The sequence below is a fragment of the Pieris brassicae genome, chromosome 2 (assembly GCF_905147105.1).
Source record: "Pieris brassicae chromosome 2, ilPieBrab1.1, whole genome shotgun sequence".
NCBI classification, from domain to species: domain Eukaryota; kingdom Metazoa; phylum Arthropoda; class Insecta; order Lepidoptera; family Pieridae; genus Pieris; species Pieris brassicae.
Genome location: NC_059666.1, coordinates 19,571,978 through 19,587,696, shown reverse-complemented (window position 1 = coordinate 19,587,696; position 15,719 = coordinate 19,571,978). Strand labels below are relative to the sequence as shown.

General features: G+C 33.0%; 1 protein-coding gene across 9 annotated transcripts in view; it reads left to right on the top strand.

The window, feature by feature from the left end:
- The window catches only part of LOC123717464 (liprin-alpha), a 75,497-nt gene that overhangs the window by 39,163 nt on the left and 20,615 nt on the right, over positions 1-15,719 (top strand). For all 9 annotated transcript variants that reach the window (XM_045673505.1, XM_045673480.1, XM_045673522.1 and 6 more), the window contains exon 2: positions 12,457-12,558. In XM_045673505.1, the coding sequence (XP_045529461.1) occupies positions 12,457-12,558 (102 nt within the window). The remainder of the gene's footprint in view (positions 1-12,456; positions 12,559-15,719) is intronic.

Below are 15,719 nucleotides of genomic sequence, written 5' to 3'. Positions count from 1 at the left end.
AGAAGTAGCTGGGAACCATTAATGTGAAGCACAATCGTAGACGTTTCTACAATGTGATTGTCACAATCAATTCTCAAAGTAATTGCTTTTGAAAGTTATTATACCTGTGGGATTGAAAACATAAAATAAGATAAAGATTTTTGATCGTTTAGGCGTTTTATTTATTTTTAATAACAAAGTGAGAGTAACTAGGCGAAATAGTTAATAGTTAAATTGGTTTAACAAAAATCTGATATGCCGCGATGAGCTCGCAGTAAAGCAAATGAAATAAACAGTATATAACCTTCTTTCTTTATTTACGCCTGGTTTATTAAACTGTGCTAATTGCAACTTTCAACTAATAAAAGTTGAAACTTTCAATGCCGGACGCATCCTCAGGACTTGCTTCGTAGTTTTTATCATAATAACTTGAAGTTATAATTCATATAAAAGAAATGTTCACTTAAACGTTATAATGCAAATTATGTATAGGCAATATTTTAGATTGAGGTTCTATATTTTTTTTGTAAGATTCGGTTATGCACTTGCACTTTACCCATCATCTTTTTTTTTAGTTTTTCCCTTACCACGGTTGCCTGGAAGAGATCACTTGTTAGCGATAAGGCCGCCCGTTGCATCCCTTATATTTTTTTTTATTATGTCATTTGTTTTTGCATAAATTTAACGAAGTGTGAATAAATAAATAAATAAATAATACGAATCCAATATAAAATTACAAAATAGTTTTTACTGAATTCGACATAAGCCTATAATCTCCTATAAATATTTTACGCCGTAGACAAATGTAACTGTAAATAAAGCTTTTCGTGACTTGTACGTATTTGTCGTGACAGTGACATCTACAAGGTAATACGCCGTTCAATAAGATTAAAACAGAGAATTATGAACGCATGAATAAATAAAAGGCCGGCAACTCACTCGCGAGGCCTCTGGTATTGAGAGTGTCCATGGACGACGGCATCGCTTAACCTCAGATGAGCCTCCTGCCCGTTTGCCCCCTGTTCTATATATAAAAAAATCACCTAGAGCGGTTTGGAAGTTACTTAAGATTAAACATAAAAATACGTACCTAACTTTCTAGTTCAATCGGTAATTTATTATTAAAGTAATAAAAATATGTGTGAAATTCCATTTTTTTAATTGAGATTTACGGGTAATGTCGACATGCCAGGCTCTTTTGAATATTTTACCAACGCAATACATCTCTAAGATTAAATTATCAAGTCGCGTCAAGTTCCTCCCTCTCAATAAAAGTTCGAGAGCAGAATCACTGCATAAGACATGTGCCACCATGAAATTAAACTTTTAGAGGCCACGGACGTTTGACTCTTGGTAAATATTGAGTAGGTAAACAACTGGTTAAAGGTAAAACCTTTCTTTCAGCCAAATATCTGTATCACACCTATACGTATAAGCAGTAAAATATGTGCAAAACATAACTACGACCCCCGCATTCATTTTGCTGTGAAAAACGTACACCGGAAGTTTGTCGATTTCCATGGAAAATTGTGACACGGGCGCCAAAATCCTAGGAATCGAATCGTTAGAACCGAACACAATCCAGCTTAATTTCAATTGCATATTTGGATCGCTTTGTGGTACGCTGGGAACGCAACAAAGCGTGGAATTACCATATTCGCAATTATCACTTCCATTACTGAATCTTGTCCGCCTCGATTATTCCACAAACAAGTAACGTTTTGTATTCTTCGTGTGTACATTGCAATAATTATATAATCGATTCTGCGTAATATGTAAATATGTATGGCAGTCTAATCACATCAGTTTTTAGCTCATTCTACTTCAATATATGCTAGAACTTTAAAATTTTATTAAGACCCAAGAGGACGACGTTATAAGTAAATTGTATATTTTAATTCAAACCAGTCCGAAATCTAAACCTTATTGACAAGAAGAATTTTTCAGAACTTTTTTTCATGAAAAATTCAGCTCTTCGGTAGAAATAAACGATGTCTATACCTATTTATTGATGAAACTCGGCAAAGGAACGCGCAGCTGCTCTTTGCTATCGACTAAACTCTAAACAGATCAAATAACAACTTGTTTACTGGGTACCTCGTAACTTTGAATGAATCTCATACAGCACGCTCATCTAAATCCAAAGAAAATTTTGATACTAAGATTGGTCAATACAAAACAACCTTGCAACAGTGTTGGAAATACACCATCTCTCCAAGGCTCAGGTCAGGTTGAGGTCTAGCCCGCGGTGTCAACCAAAACGATAGAGTCTGAGTTATGTAAACGAAACCTATTCCGATTTTATTTAAACAAAGCCCGATCTCACAGGTCGAGGTTAGAATTCAATTCACCTTCACATATATCTTGGGGCTTTTAGTAGCTATTTTCGCTTAAAGAGCATTCTTCAACAGCAGACATACCTTTTGACAATATGCGTTAAATAGCGGCATAGTTGAAGAGGCTTCTTAAGAGGCCGTTAGTGCAATTATCACTTGTATAACTATCTCATACAATAAAGCTTACATGTCGTCATTTTAAAACCATATTTCTGTCACTTGTTATGAGGTTTTTAAAACAGAAATTGGATTGAATTATATAATTTGTACATTTTCATATTAAAATTTACTTCTAAATTCCATTTTATCTCGTATTGTAAGAAATATTTAAAGTTCCCTTTGAAACTTTCAGATAAAGCGTGAGAAAAATGAGTAAAGTTTATTTATTAAAGTTGGCGAGGTAATTAATTTGAAAGCATGGATACCTGATACCCCTGTGTCTTCAACTTTTTCGGGATTTCCTTCGCAAGTATTTAATGAAAACCGTCCGCGCTTTAATTGGAGGGGTTTGAGAATTGCCTTTACAAGTAATTCCATACGTTTTGCGTAGTAAAGTAAAAATTTAATATCGTTAGTGTTATTTTCTATTAAAGTCGAATTGTTGTTAGTACATAGAAATATAATTATTTTATACGTTACTTTATAAAATAATGTTGTAAATCATTAGAATCTGTATATATAAACGATATGTTATGAGAAAGGAATACATAATTGATTATAACGTGAAGCAAAATAAGCAGTAGTACCACACTGTTGAAGCGGTATTTGCTTAATTAGCCTCGGTTCAGTGGCCTTAAGTCTTCAGGGGCGGAAAATTTGTATACTAGATATCTCGAGAATTTTATAGACGAAATTTCTTTACGATTAAAGCTATGTAGAATTATTAAAAACTTATAGTTATTTACATAATTCTAAATTTTAAATTGATAGTCGATTCCAACTTCGGGGCAATAAATACAGATAACACAACTTTCTCTACAGCTGTGATACTTTTGACATTTAACACCTTTTGTCTTCAGTCACCGTGACCACGCACGCTGAAAAGCACGCGAAACGTCGGAAAAAATTTAAAATTTAGAATTATGTAAATAACTATAAGTTTTTCATAATAATACATAGCTTTAATCCGTTCAAAAAGTATTTTTCTTAAGATTTAAGATTTTTTTAATATACATACACAGGCCATATCTTAAAATCTAAAAAAAAGTAAATTTCTCTAAAAAAAAGTATGACATTTAAATAAATGATTACTTCCAGTAAGTCTATCCTACGATGTTAACGACCACGACATGGTGTGCAAGCAAAGGAAAGTGAGCAATTTACTAACCTAAAAACTTAAAATAACCAAAGTTGTTAACTTAACCGCATCAGTGTAAAACTAACGAATAGTTCAAACTCTGTCTTTTGTTCTTTGTTTGTTAGAGTTCTCTGGTTTTCTGATTAAAACGTGCATGAAATATAGTGATTATATATCTTTTATTAGATAAACGCGTAATGTAGCAAAAAATAAATAAGTTATATTGTCCTAAAATGTCATATTAGGTTCGCTTTACTGCTCTCCTCGTTTTTGCACATGACGTCCTAGAATCGAATTCTAGTGAAACAGAAATTAACATACACGTATACTTTGCAAACAATAATATAGATTTATAAATAATATTTCTTTTATATTTACAATTATTTAATAATTTTATATTTAACAAATATGCTATTTTATAATTAAATTTCACTCCTAAACACTTGCACTTTCAGTATGTAACTTTCAATTATCTTCGTAAAATGGTTTACATCAGTTCATATTATGAAGCCCAATAAATATCGGTGGAATCGACCCTTGACCCGCTGCGAACTAATTGCGTGTGAAAACTGTTCAGTTAGGGCTGTTAGCGCACAACTAAGGCTGAATACACCATGTGATGTAATAAATACACGATTTTCGAAGCCTATATAAAGTGGCCCGTATCTATTACAAACTATACAGAACTTGGCGCGTTGTTGAGGTTTCTTTTATCGTATCCCTTATTGGCTGACTTATTTGATCGATTTATTAATTAATAGTATTTTAAGGAACGGCCGAGTACAAAGTTTATCTTTTTATCTATTCCTCGTTTAAAACATCATAATTTAATAAAAACCTTACGACACAGCTATCTGAATGCCGAAGTCACGTCAACGGAGCCAAACGTTGCTGTCTTGCAGTCGACAGTCGATTTCTCTCGGACTTTAATTGAAAAAAAAAAGGAAAAAGATGAAGGTATAAAGCCACTCGCACTGCAGCTTTTAAACGTTTTTCTTAGCATTGTTTATATAAGTCCTCGAGCGACGTTTGAACCCGCTCCACAGCATTTAACAACCATTGACCATTTCGAATGTATTCACCGACTTAAAACAAAAAACAAGCTGAAAATTTAGCACAGATACATTATTTACAATTCCTTTTATACAGATTCAGTTTTAAAACTTGAATTGTTATTTAAATTCGACTCTACAAATAGAAAAATACATTCAGGAATAGCGCCTCTGAAAGTCGAAATTTTAGCAGTTAAATCATGTGTATCTCGAAGTTAAGTCGAAAACTCGTTAACTCGATTTTTTTGCATTCCCCTTGAAATTTGAGTTATAAAAATTTCATTGTATAAGCCTCAAATAGCGTATAGAAGCAGTACAATATTTATATGGCATTTATTTTTTTTACTTCTTGAAGGGACTCAGTTTAAGATGAGTTTAGTTAATCGTGTTAATCATTCATTTCCAGAGTTCCAAACTATTATATTTAGATTCCTACCTTGACAGCGTGAATGCAGTTGTTCTAGATTTAACTTGATTCATAATAACAAGTCTCAAAAAAAAAACATCTCCTAAGTATTTAGCTTTCGCCGGAATGTTCTTATTAAAAATCCCTTTTTAGAACTTCGACCCAAGCATTAAATGGGTTATTAGGTTTCATTCATTCATTGATCGGCAATATTTTACTAGCAGCCTTGGATTTATTATCGTGTGTTTAAATCAGAGTGGGTTGGAAGCAGAGAGTATATCTCTAGGGATATATCTGCTTCGTGTCATATCTCAGTGGGATTCTGAAACGATCCTTATCGCATCGTACTGCTAGGCGGAGATAGTAGCTCTTACTATAAACATGACCCTTTTTTGTTTCAATGCTGTAAATGTCAAAAATAGTCTATACTTAAACTAGCTATCTGAAATCTTTCATCCCCATTCGTTATAAATGCATAAGCAGGAGACAGTACCCCGAATTCCCGTTTTCATTCAGACTCGTCAAATGTTTGCAAAAAGGAGAAAACTTTTTGGTTCAAGTCTGCGGTGTCGGACGTTGAATAATGAAGTCCTGAACTACAACAACAGCAATTTCAATCTACTCTTTTGTCGCCATGCTTTTGTTTTAATACACCATTTTACACTTAATTAACTCCGAGCATGTGTTGACCACATGAATGGAAACGGTGAATCCATTGTTGGTGTATAAATATGTTCATTGTAAAGAAAATGTATCTAATCATTGCGGAATGAAAAGATTACTAAGGTTTATTTGTTTCATTTGCATCTTATTAAACTTAATTGTACTCAAGAATATTACGAATACCGTATCTTAGAATACTGTTGTGTTTAAATAGAAAAAGTATCTAAAAACACTTATAATGTTTTCAACATTATGAAATTAAAGCAAAGTAAGAACATCTATTGTGTCAGTCTGGTTGAAACCATACCATTACTCTGACAAAAACATGACAGGCGGGATAAAGTTCATGTAACAGGAGTGAGAGAAATTTTGACAGAAAACCGTATTATGGTTTTTAAATTCTCCAGCTTTTGTTTTTCGGTAATATCAGTATCAATTTAAATATGTTACTTTAATATAATGTTCTAGCTTTGTGATGCCGTTTCGTTATTTAACTAACTGTTATATGAAGTCAGAGTCTAGTATGTTTCATAAACAATAATATCACTGCCTTTTGTTAATCTCCTAAAAGAACTGTTAAAATTAACATGCAATCGAAGAGTCGAAGTTGATATGCGATAGCGCGAAGTGACGTTAAGGGATGATCACTTGCGATGTTGCGCGGCGGCGCGTGCGCACTGCTCGGCGCCACGTGCTCGCGCAAGAATGGTGCAATTTGTACCTGTCGGCTACACACTGCCCTACTGCAGGTAACGATAATATAATGCTCTGTAATTTACTTGCTAAGTTATTTGTATAATATTAAGTAAGAATAGGATTTTGTTATTATGTAATTTCTATTATATGATAATATAATTTTATATAAATTATGATCTAATCTCAAGAATTAATACTTTGTATTTCTTTTTTGTTAATGTGATTACAAGATGAGATTAACTTAAAATACCTTACCGAACTAATAGCATTGTAATTAATTTTTGAAATACAACAATCATATAATAAAGAATTATTTCATCGTTAACTCGAAAAATTCTTCAAGAGATGTGCTTGTCTATTTTCTTTCAATAAGACGACGTGAGCTCTCTGCGATATTGAATTAAAACAATAATAGTTGGTCCTGGAATCGCAAAATTTTTGTTCCAACTCACGAACAAATAGTATCACTATTATAAGTTTATTTTTATTTCGATAAATACTTGTGTCGTCTAATAAGGATAAATGACATTGAATTTAACCGAAATAAAATTGAAACCTTTGCAATGACAAAGCAACTGGATGCTAAATTGGATGAAACGAACTACAAATGATAAACTAATATGATTCATAGAAGAGAACTAATATAAATATTTTATTATATTATATATTAATACATATTACAAATATTCTATATAAAATAAATACAGATTTTTAGTACGAACCCCCAGGTACCGGTCTCGTGTAAGGAATGCCATTAAATATTATATCTCTGAATAAATTTATTTTATCTTTTTTTTATTACATAGCTAAAAAAATACTAATATTTATTATTCGCAATCGTCTTGACTAACATCGCTTACCGGCTTTGCACGCCTCTGAAACGGAAGCTTACATAAAGTAAATCTTAATTTACTTAACAAATCTCTCTCTCTCTATTTACAATTAAATAGGTTTGATAGTTTTGAGATGTTTTACGACAAGAGAATGCGCAAATGGCTTTCGGGGCATTACGAATTGTATATTATAAAAAAATGTTAAGGAATATTAAAAAAGCATACTTTCTCCTTTTATTCTTATTGCTAATCAAACAGTAAATGTATATTTAAGTGACGTTAAATAGATGTTTGATTAAAATGTCGTAGTATCACATACGTATTATACAACTATGCTCTGACGAAATCTCCGCGCCGTAATTTATCAAAAAAAAGGGCCTAAAGGCAAAACATCGAGAGATAAAATAGATTCACGACGGCTTTTTAACCTAGCTAAGAGGTGACTAGGGTCTGATTACAAAATATATTTCCTGTTTCTATGTAAATAAAAGCTTTGTATAAAAAAGTGCGTTATCCGTACTCGCTAGCGGTCCCTGTAATTGCGCAGAGTGTGTAATTACGACTGCACTCTCCTACTACTGGTGACGCATTAAAATATCGCGCCACCGAGAAAATTTTATTTTTTAGTCTATAATAATTAATCTTAGTCTTAATAAAGGTTTACGGAATTTTTTGACAGTGTTATTTAGTATTTTTAATAAAACAATTATTATAGATATGTATTAAAAAAATTGTGTCACATTACGTATTAAAAATAAAATATTCTTAAAACTATAACACTATTAAATGAAAATATATTCGTTGGACATCTTGAATCTTAAACATAAGAAGTCTTTGACATCACAAGATTAATTACTAACCCCGAAATTGTCCTCCATCCTGTGAGCCTCTCCAAGGCTACGTAAGTTATTAATACGTAGGCCACTGACGTCGAGGCTCAACTCCCATGGGCAGTCATTATATTTTACTACCCACTATCCTATTAAGGGACAGGGATATGAGTCACAATGTAATAGTTTGTATTTCGTTCTTAAAATTTTGGTTTTCGTGACAACCTTCACAAATAAGCTTGCTTGCTTTTTTAGTTTTAAGGAAATTTCTTAAATCTTCCATAACACTAAAATATTACTGACCTTATCTTAAATATTATATACCAAGCTGAAATAGTGGACACGAATAATGTCTTGGAAATAAGTGTGATTATACGAGTACATACAACGTAGTAAAAACTTTAATAATTTCACTATGGCTCCAATCAGAAGCTTACGGTCTTTCACAATTGTATTATGGTCCTTTAAATCAGCTAATCATTCGAGCTGCCTGGTAACGTTATTTAGATTCCCAATTATTACTCTTTCATTACAGATAATTTTGAGTACGATATCAATTTATGAAAATATAAATTTAGGTGTAATATTTTAGGAAGCCTTTATTCCCTGATAACAAATGAAAGATCGTTACTCGTGGGTTCGTGGCTCGGATTACCGGAGGTCATTAGTGATCACTTCTGTAACTAAAGTGGACGAAAGCCTCAAATCAATATTAGTACGTAAAATGATATATTAATGATATGTATCCTGTAATTTGGAAAGGAAATTTTGACATGTTTCACAAGTAGCGTGGTAGAAAACGTCTATAAATTTGTTTGTTACATTATTATATTCCATATTGACTAAAATATTTTTAAGTCAACGAGAATTAGCATCTGTCGAAGTAGACATGGGGAGAAATTGGCTGTGACAAAAATTAATTAGGAACCGTATACATAAAACACATTTTGTATGGCAATCAAGGTTTATAATATACTACAAAATAAATAAAACTTAGCAAAAACATGAAGAGATCTTCCGACTAGAGTTTTACTTTTGTAAAACATGTATTATTCTATAAATTATTACGTGAAACATTATAATTAATATTAAATTGATTACGTAATAATGTGATATTTGATCACTACAAATAATATAAGAAATGACTAATTGATAAGACTCATAATGTAAAATTCCTTTTAAGACAATTTTGTATAATGGGTAGTGTGTGGCAGAGTGAACTTTCGATTGTACCACCATAACATTTTTATACCATATTCTTGCAATAAATTATTATTATTATTCACCACATAGTTCTACATTTATTATTATGCCTAAATTTCAAAATTGATTTAGTTTTTTCTTAATCTTATCCTCAGTACACATATTATTTATATTGTGCATTCCATTTTATTTACGTGTCGCGTACAGTAAAGAAGCTGTTTTGTAAGTTACTTTATCATTTAGCAATATAATTTCAACTGTATAACGCTATCTATCAATGAATCATTTATGAAGACACAATGTAATAATTGAATGAAAATAGCAAAGTGTTAATTTATTCCCAGGAAGGTCAATGAACTTGGCACAGTAGCATTCAGTCAGTTACGTCAACAAGGAGCAAATTGTTCTCGACACGACCGCACTGTGCCAATGGCAAATTGTATCGGGCGTAATTATTCAATCTACAGAGCGCTCAAGTTTCATTCGATTAATTTTAATTACTGAAACTGTATCGAATCGTTACTTCCGAATGCAGTTTCTATTATATCATAGTAAAATGCTGAATGCGCATGATCATCAAAAACCTATTGAACACATGAACTATGTTGATACTGTTATATTATAAATAAATAAACGAAGGAGGAGTGGTGTTTAAGTAGGTTTAAAAAAATGAGATATTACTACTAATTTAGTTCCAGCACATCTTTAATTTGGAAGCTTTATTGTCTTAGGTTTTGTTGTTCTACCAGATCCACTATATCTATATGTAGTCAAGCGATTTCAAGAACACTCTCGTCGGTAGGGCGATAGATCTGTAGGCTTATAAAAATGTTATTAAGAACCTCAGCGGGGGCAAAGGCGCGTATGCCCCCTATAGTTCGTCAACCAGTCTCAATTGATATCAAATATATAGTATAGGAAGTTATTATAGCATTACTATTTATTATTAGTTACCGAATGAGCCTCCCACGAAGTCTATAATTCACACTGCATTGCGGCTAAGATATTTTTATGTTTGCGTCTATAAGATTTTTAACTAAACAAGATGCGTTCCTTTTTCAAACTTCTTGGCTGGTTTCTTTTGTTTTTGTTTATATGTGTTTTTATAATACGGCTGGTCCAAGTCCAATCATCAACTCGAATTTTTGTGCTACTAGACTGGTATGTTTCTATTTTTGTTTCATATACACTTTAATATTTAAGGGTTTTCAATCGCAATTCTAGCTTGTTGGATACTTGCGGTAGTGGATAGTTATACAGATTGAATACGGACATAACATCATATCCGTGGTTTAAACGCACAGAATGAACCTTAGGTTCAAACATCCACATATGAATATATCTGAGAAGAAGAAGTCCTCGGAGGTATCAGCTAGACTGGACTGAACTCTTCAAATAATTATTGTGAAAATGTATAAAATGTTATCGAGACTATATTTATTATCGATATAAAGTTACCTCGAAACCCCAGATCTCACAATATCTGCTAAAACCATCTGGTTTCTGAGCACGTAGCGAAGTTAGAAGCAAGTGCCTCACCGTCCGCGAAACTTTTCCATTCGATCGAATATATTCCGTATTAGCGACTATATATTAGCGACTCTTTGTAATATAGTTCAAACCTCATTCTATACGTATAAGAGAATTGGCTCTCCCCGCTCTGGTGTGCATTAAAAAATAACTCATTTATCTCGATATTTCTATGTTCTATGGTACGAAGCTTCAAGAAAGAAAGCTTTGGGACAGGATTCTTTTATTTACAAGCTTTAGTAAAGACGTAAAATGAATGAATACATCACAACACCCGGATATTGCATTTTAATGTTTTGTAAGAGATTTCATTAAATTCAAAAGTCATTTATTCATATAGGTAACACTTATGAAGGTAATTAATAAATACATATTAAATGCTTATAATTTTACATTTACTGCTAGTTCTCAAATAAAGTAAATTTGTAATAAAACAATTATATGACGTACATATTATAATTATTATTGCGCACCACACAAAAAAGAAAGTAAAGAAACAGGTACTAGTATATATATATATATAAGGACAGGAGGCTCATCTGAGGTTAAGTGACACCCCTGCCCATGAATACACATAGCCAAAAGGCTCGCCACTACGTTAACGGCTTGTTAAGAAAAGTCTACCCTAAGTCGAGTTGGTTCAGATATACTTAGTGAGTAGCTAGTTCTAGATAGCGTTGGTGCGCGGCAAAATCTGTCTTAAAAAGATAGGATAGATTAGGTTTAGACGGCGTGCACAAACATAATACTTATTTGAAATTAAGTTGCAGAAATTACATAATATACCTAAGAGACACAGAGCCAGAAATTATTTCTAGCTTGGGCATGTTTGCTAGTTTTTCTCTCCTATGGGTGACTGCGGACGTAGATAACAAAACTACTTGTAGATCTTATAATACCCAACTGATTTGATGCAGAATCGACTATAAATAGCAAGGCTGTTCCGTCGAGACATTGCTATTAATCAACATGGGGAAATGGTGTAAACTGTGTGTGGGTTTATGTTAAACAGATCAAAGTGAGAGCTCTACAGTTAGCTGACTGCGTAACCGCGTCTCGTCTGAGGTGTACGGTACAAGATGAGCGTGAGCGATTATTTGAAGCTCGTTGTCTCGATTACTTTTATCTTTCTATTATTAAATGGGCTTTTCAATTAAAGCTATCAAAATGTTATTTATATTTTAGATGAACTGAAATTGTTTATAATTTTTTTATGGTACAACAGTAACTATATTTTTTTTAACTTTAATTAATTAAACTATGTTTAATCAATAAAAAAAATTAATATATCAAAGTAAAATTATAATTTTTCTACTCACTCTAGTCCTAATACACACTTATAGTACGTTTAATAATAAGTTCTAGCATACCATTATCGTCTTAAGGTGTCATTGAATCGCGTTCGCTAAAACTTGTGCACCGTGGTCTGTGTGTAAGCTCACTTCCAGGCCGGAGGCGCTAATTTGACGCTTTGACGTAGCACGCCGAGCGCGCTTCAAGGAAATGCTCTATTTACAAGATAACATTATCATCTTTGTCCCGCTCTCTCTATGCCATACCGGACTATTTGTTATCTATCTAAGATAAATCTAACAGAATGAATCGTTTTGTAATTTGATGTTTGTTCACAGGAATTTGCGACGCTTACAAAGGAGTTGAATCAAGCTCGAGAACAGCTTCTAGAGAGGGAGGAGGAGATATCCGAGCTCAAGGCGGAACGAAACAACACCAGGGTTAGTTCAAACATCTATCACAAGCTAGTAGGCTAAGCATATTATAAAGGCGATTGCAATATGTCAAAACCCAAAGTCAAAAGCTAACATTGTATTGAACGCCGTATCTTCATATAATCGTAGGAAAGAGTGAAATAATGATTACATAATGAAACCATACATACATAAATTTTTCACAAAGAGAAACTAAAATAATTATCAGTAGAGAACTACAAGCTTTGTGCCTTAGTGTATTATAAACTTAACAAACCATTACCACTAATATTATATATTATATTAAAATTCCTACAACGAAATAAGTTTTCATGGGTTTGCAAGGTAAGTTTAGAGCCAGGTCCAAATTCCAATCCAACTTGTAATGACTAACGACAATTTAGATAACCATTTCACTGAATAATCCCAAATGGACTAAATTTTTGACTTTTGAATGTCACAACGTGCTTCTTTGTTAAATTGTAATTACTGTTCTGAAATATGCATTACTGTCATGTCAAACAGACGGTCAAAAAGAGATGGTTAAATGGAAGTTGGTCCAAAATGATTGGGCTCTGACTTGATTAAGAAATACCTTTTCTATATATCCTAGTTAGAAATGTATTTGCGTACTTCCGAAAGTAGCAGGTGTATGGGGCACAGTAGAATTACAGCTTGTTAGGGGAGCAGTGCATAATCCCGCCTAGATGGTTCCAACAAGGCCGTATTAAAAAAAATATGTGTCGAATGTAGTTATCTGCAATTGCAATGTATATTGATTGATAATCACCGAGATACAGTATAACCTCCTTATTAAAACTAAATTATTCTTACTCATTATTCTTAAAGTTTAACTGGCATAAAGTTACTATTGCCATAAAAAAATAACGTAAACACTATCTGTATAAAGATGTGTTGTCCTTGTGGCGTCAGCGTACATCTCTATACCTATGTAAGAATTTGTACTAATATATTTTTAATGAACCTGAACGATAAGACCTACCTCCATTGATAAAGCTGCATTATTTTTATATGGAACAAATTCATCGCGAACGAGAACGTTTGTTTCAATGGATATATTTTTGTGTATTAAATTTTATACAAATAATGTATTTTACTAACACTGTTTTAACTAAAGTATTTATTCATTATGCAGTAATAATAATGCTGTGGCCCTACAAGCCTAAATTCTTTTTCGGTCTTGGCCTCAGACTGCATCAGTTTCTTTGATCACTTTTTATTTCATAAACAAGTAGGTGATCAGCCTTCCACCAACACATGTTGTCGATTTTGGAATTTAAAACATGCTGATTTCCTCATGATGTTATTCATCATTGTACGAGCTAGTGCGAGCTATTAACGCACATAGACGGTATGTCCATTGGTCAACAACCGAGAATCAAACCAATGACCTCAGAGATGAGAATCGACTCTAAACCCAACACAGCTTTATACAGATAGTGTTTCAGTTAAATTGTATTAATAATTAGTAATAATGATTTAGTTTTTGGGGGCTATACCGTGTCTCGGTGCTTGGTTATCAATCACCACTGAACATTCCAATTGCAGATACTATTTATCTTGTATAATATTAAATTTAAAATTTAGTTGTAGTAAAATAAAATCTTACATTTTAATTTGCTCAACATTGGCAGCCAATTGGACACCGTCCTATATCATCCACAGGCCCGTAATTTAGAACTTCAATCAAACTTAAATATAAACTAGATTTAAGACTTAATCAAGAGCTGTCAAACCATTTTTTCTGTATGATGATATAGGACATTGCTCTAGACGAGGTTGAGACTTGAGACTACAAATTAAAATATGGAAATTTGACCTTCTAAATGGGGACATCTAAATATAATTTTCAATAAGTGATAGACGCTAATCCTTATTACTAGGGTAGCCTAGAAGAGATTCCTTATTAGCTTTAAGGCCGCCAGTTCCACTGTGTTTTGTATTTTTGTTTGTGCACGAATAAACAAATAATTCAATTATTACAGTAAATATCGTAAACCTTTGTCCAATTTTAAAGTGTCCGTGTCGTCTTCGGATAGCAAAATTTAAAATAAATGATACACATTGTGCCGAATTACCAACGATGCCGTTTAGCCGGAATGCTTCGCCTTTTCTGTTAACTCTTCATTGTGACTCAGTTTGTGCAGGCAATTGTTAGCTTCTTATAAATATTCAAATGCTTGCATTATTTAGTTCACTCGTCTAGACTCTACGTCCAATGTCTTACACGGCCGTTTTCTATATGAAAGTCTTGCCATGCATAAAGCTGTAGAGGCTTCTTTATTTAACAGACGAGGCACCTACGTACTAGGTAAAATCTCGATTGACTGAAAATGATATTTCTAAAACGTTCATCAAGAAGTAATGAAAAAGACAGGAATGTGTCGTCAATGGCACCTGTCGTAATTGCCCCATTGTCCCTGGTAACGTAACTTTACTCACGAAGATGATTAATACATTTGTTTTTCTTAGATACGGAGTCGGAGTGGAGGTCATCTCCAGCTAAACTCACAAATAAAGTAAAAAATAAATAATTGGCGCTGCAACCTTTTTAGGTATGGGCCTCAGAATTCTGTATCTGTTTGATGATCATTTGTCAATGTAATTGGCAAGTCCATGATTAGCCTTCCGTGTCTGGCACATGCTGTGTGACAACGAAATCACACTTTTTGGGTCTAAGACAAACCGGTTACCTAACGATGTTTTCCGTCACCGTTGGATATAATGCTAAATGAGCACATAGACAGAAAGTCCATTGGTCCATATCCGTGGATTGAACCTACGTCCTCAGTCATGAGAGACGCACGCTAAAGCCACTAGGCCAACACTACTGTATAAAAACTAAAACCAAAATCTAAATGGACTGGCCAAATTGTTCTTTGTAATCCTTAATATTTCCATAACATTAATATAAAGGGCTTTTAAATACGTACGCTTTCAATGCTTACGTCAGGTTTTAAACGTTCAGGACTTCAGGACTCGCGCTATTAATTAAAACTAAATGAAAATGAATCTGGAACATCGTTAATTAAAGCTTAATCCCTCTAATTAAGGCTCAAAAGTGTCCTCAGATACTTTACTAATAAATAGATTTTAATAGATTATTTCTACTAAAATGTCAATGGACAACGGAACTAGTACTGTGTAATGATTTTGGCAAGGCAGTT